This window comes from Neovison vison, chromosome 2, assembly GCF_020171115.1.
Source record: "Neovison vison isolate M4711 chromosome 2, ASM_NN_V1, whole genome shotgun sequence".
In the NCBI taxonomy this organism is placed as follows: Eukaryota; Metazoa; Chordata; class Mammalia; order Carnivora; family Mustelidae; genus Neogale; species Neogale vison.
In genome coordinates, this window is record NC_058092.1 from 201,351,481 (window position 1) to 201,353,582 (window position 2,102).

The window sequence follows — 2,102 nt, forward strand, 5'->3', positions numbered from 1 at the left end:
AAAATACAGAGAAGCAAAGGCAAAGAAATGAAATCAAGTATAGTATAATTTATCCCCACTGTTCAGATTCTGTACTGTCATTCACCTGTTGGTTTTTTCTCCAGTTGTATATACAAACATAAGTTTTCCTCTTAAACTCAAAATGAGATCCCTTTGTATACACTACTTTTGAATTTTCTTTCTTTTTACTTTTGAATTTTCTTCATTCTATTTTTATAAGCATCAGTAAAACCCTTCTAAAGCATCATTTTGATAGGTATAGAGCATACATCATAATATACTGACCTTTAAAAGTATAGTTGCTTTTCCATTTTCAGTATTATAAATATTTTCAGTATTATATTATATTATAAATATATAAAATATATATTATAAATATAAATATATATAAATATAAAAATAATATAAATATTTTCAGTATTGTAAATAATGCTGTGATGACACCTTGAAGATGCTCTTAATTATTTCCTTAGGCTAAATTCCTAAAAGTGGAGATTCTGGCTCATATTGAATATGAATTTTAAAAGGCCTGCCTCTTGGCACCCATGCTATTGTTTGTCAAAGCCAGGCTTTTCAAACTTTGCCAAATCATGGTTCATAAAGATTGGATTGTTGATTTAACTTGCATTTCTTTGAGGTTGAATGACACTTTATGAATTTAATTGGCCATTTATACTTACTTTTATGAGCTAAATGTTCATGCCCTTTTCCTAATGTCCTATTGGCATGTTTCTCTTCCTTAATAAATCCCAGTGTATCTGTATAATATTGCTCATGGCATGATGTCAAGTTTGAATGAAACGATAGCAGCCTACTTTAGGATACCTCTCATTTCTCTCTCTAGCCCAGAAATCACATGAATCTGTGGGTAGAGATTCACCTGATAGTCCTGGAAACCCCCTCTCAGCCTAAGGACCATGAGTAACCAGACACTAGTAACAGAATTTATCCTGCAGGGCTTTTCAGAACAGCCAGAATATCACGTGCTCTTCTTCAGCTGTTTCCTCTCCCTCTACTCTGTGGCTCTCATAGGTAATATCCTCATCATTTTGGCCATCACCTTTAACCCTGGGCTTCATATCCCCATGTACTTTTTTCTCTTCAACTTGGCTACTATGGATATTATCTGCACCTCTTCCATCATGCCCAAAGCCCTGGAGGGTCTGCTGTCAAAGGACAGCTCCATCTCTTATGGGGGCTGCATGGCCCAGCTCTATTTCCTCATATGGTCTGCATCCTCTGAGCTGCTGCTCCTCACGGTCATGGCCTATGACCGGTACACAGCCATCTGCCATCCTCTGCATTACAGCACCACAATGAGCAAAGCATTCTGCTGCAATCTGGCTACAGGTGTATGGGTGCTCTGTGCCTTCAATGCGGCCATCCACACAGGGCTGATGCTACGGTTAAATTTCTGTGGCCCCAATGTCATTACCCATTTTTTCTGTGAGGCCCCTCCTCTGCTGCTTCTTTCCTGTAGCTCCACCTATGTGAACAGCATCATGATTGTCCTGGCTGATGCATTTTATGGCATATTGAACTTCCTGATGACCATCGTGTCATACGGCTTTATCATCTCTAGCATCCTCAAGATGCGGACTGCAGAGGGGAAGAAGAAAGCCTTTTCCACCTGCTCCTCCCACCTGATTGTGGTGTGCATGTATTATACTGCTGTCTTCTATGCCTACATAAGCCCAGTCTCCAGCTATAGTGCAGAGAAGAGCAAGTTGGCTGGCGTACTGTATACTATGGTGAGCCCTACACTCAACCCCCTCATCTATACTTTGAGAAACAAGGAGGTCAAGGCAGCCCTCAGGAAGCTTTTCACCTTCTCCAGAAATTAATTTCTGTCTTTTGAAGCTTTTGTTGGAGACTACATGTTGAAGTCCACAGTGGTTTCAGAGACTCTCCAATGAATAAGGTTTTGGAAACTACCACTAATGACTCAGGGTGGTTACTAATAGATTCTCTAATGACTTTAAGAGCCATTATTGTTATTCATCTTGCTTTTTGTAATCTTGTAATTTTTATATTTTCTATATTTTTTAATGATTTAAAAGATAAAAAAAACAATTTTAATGAGCATTGAGTGATTAAAAACA

General features: G+C 38.3%; 1 protein-coding gene across 1 annotated transcript; it reads left to right on the forward strand.

The window, feature by feature from the left end:
• The first annotated feature begins 856 nt into the window (after window positions 1–856).
• On the forward strand, window positions 857–1,844 carry LOC122898959 (olfactory receptor 13A1-like). The gene is given in 2 exon segments (XM_044236615.1): window positions 857–910; window positions 912–1,844. Coding segments are annotated over 2 exon segments (987 nt in total).
• The last annotated feature ends 258 nt before the right edge of the window (window positions 1,845–2,102 follow it).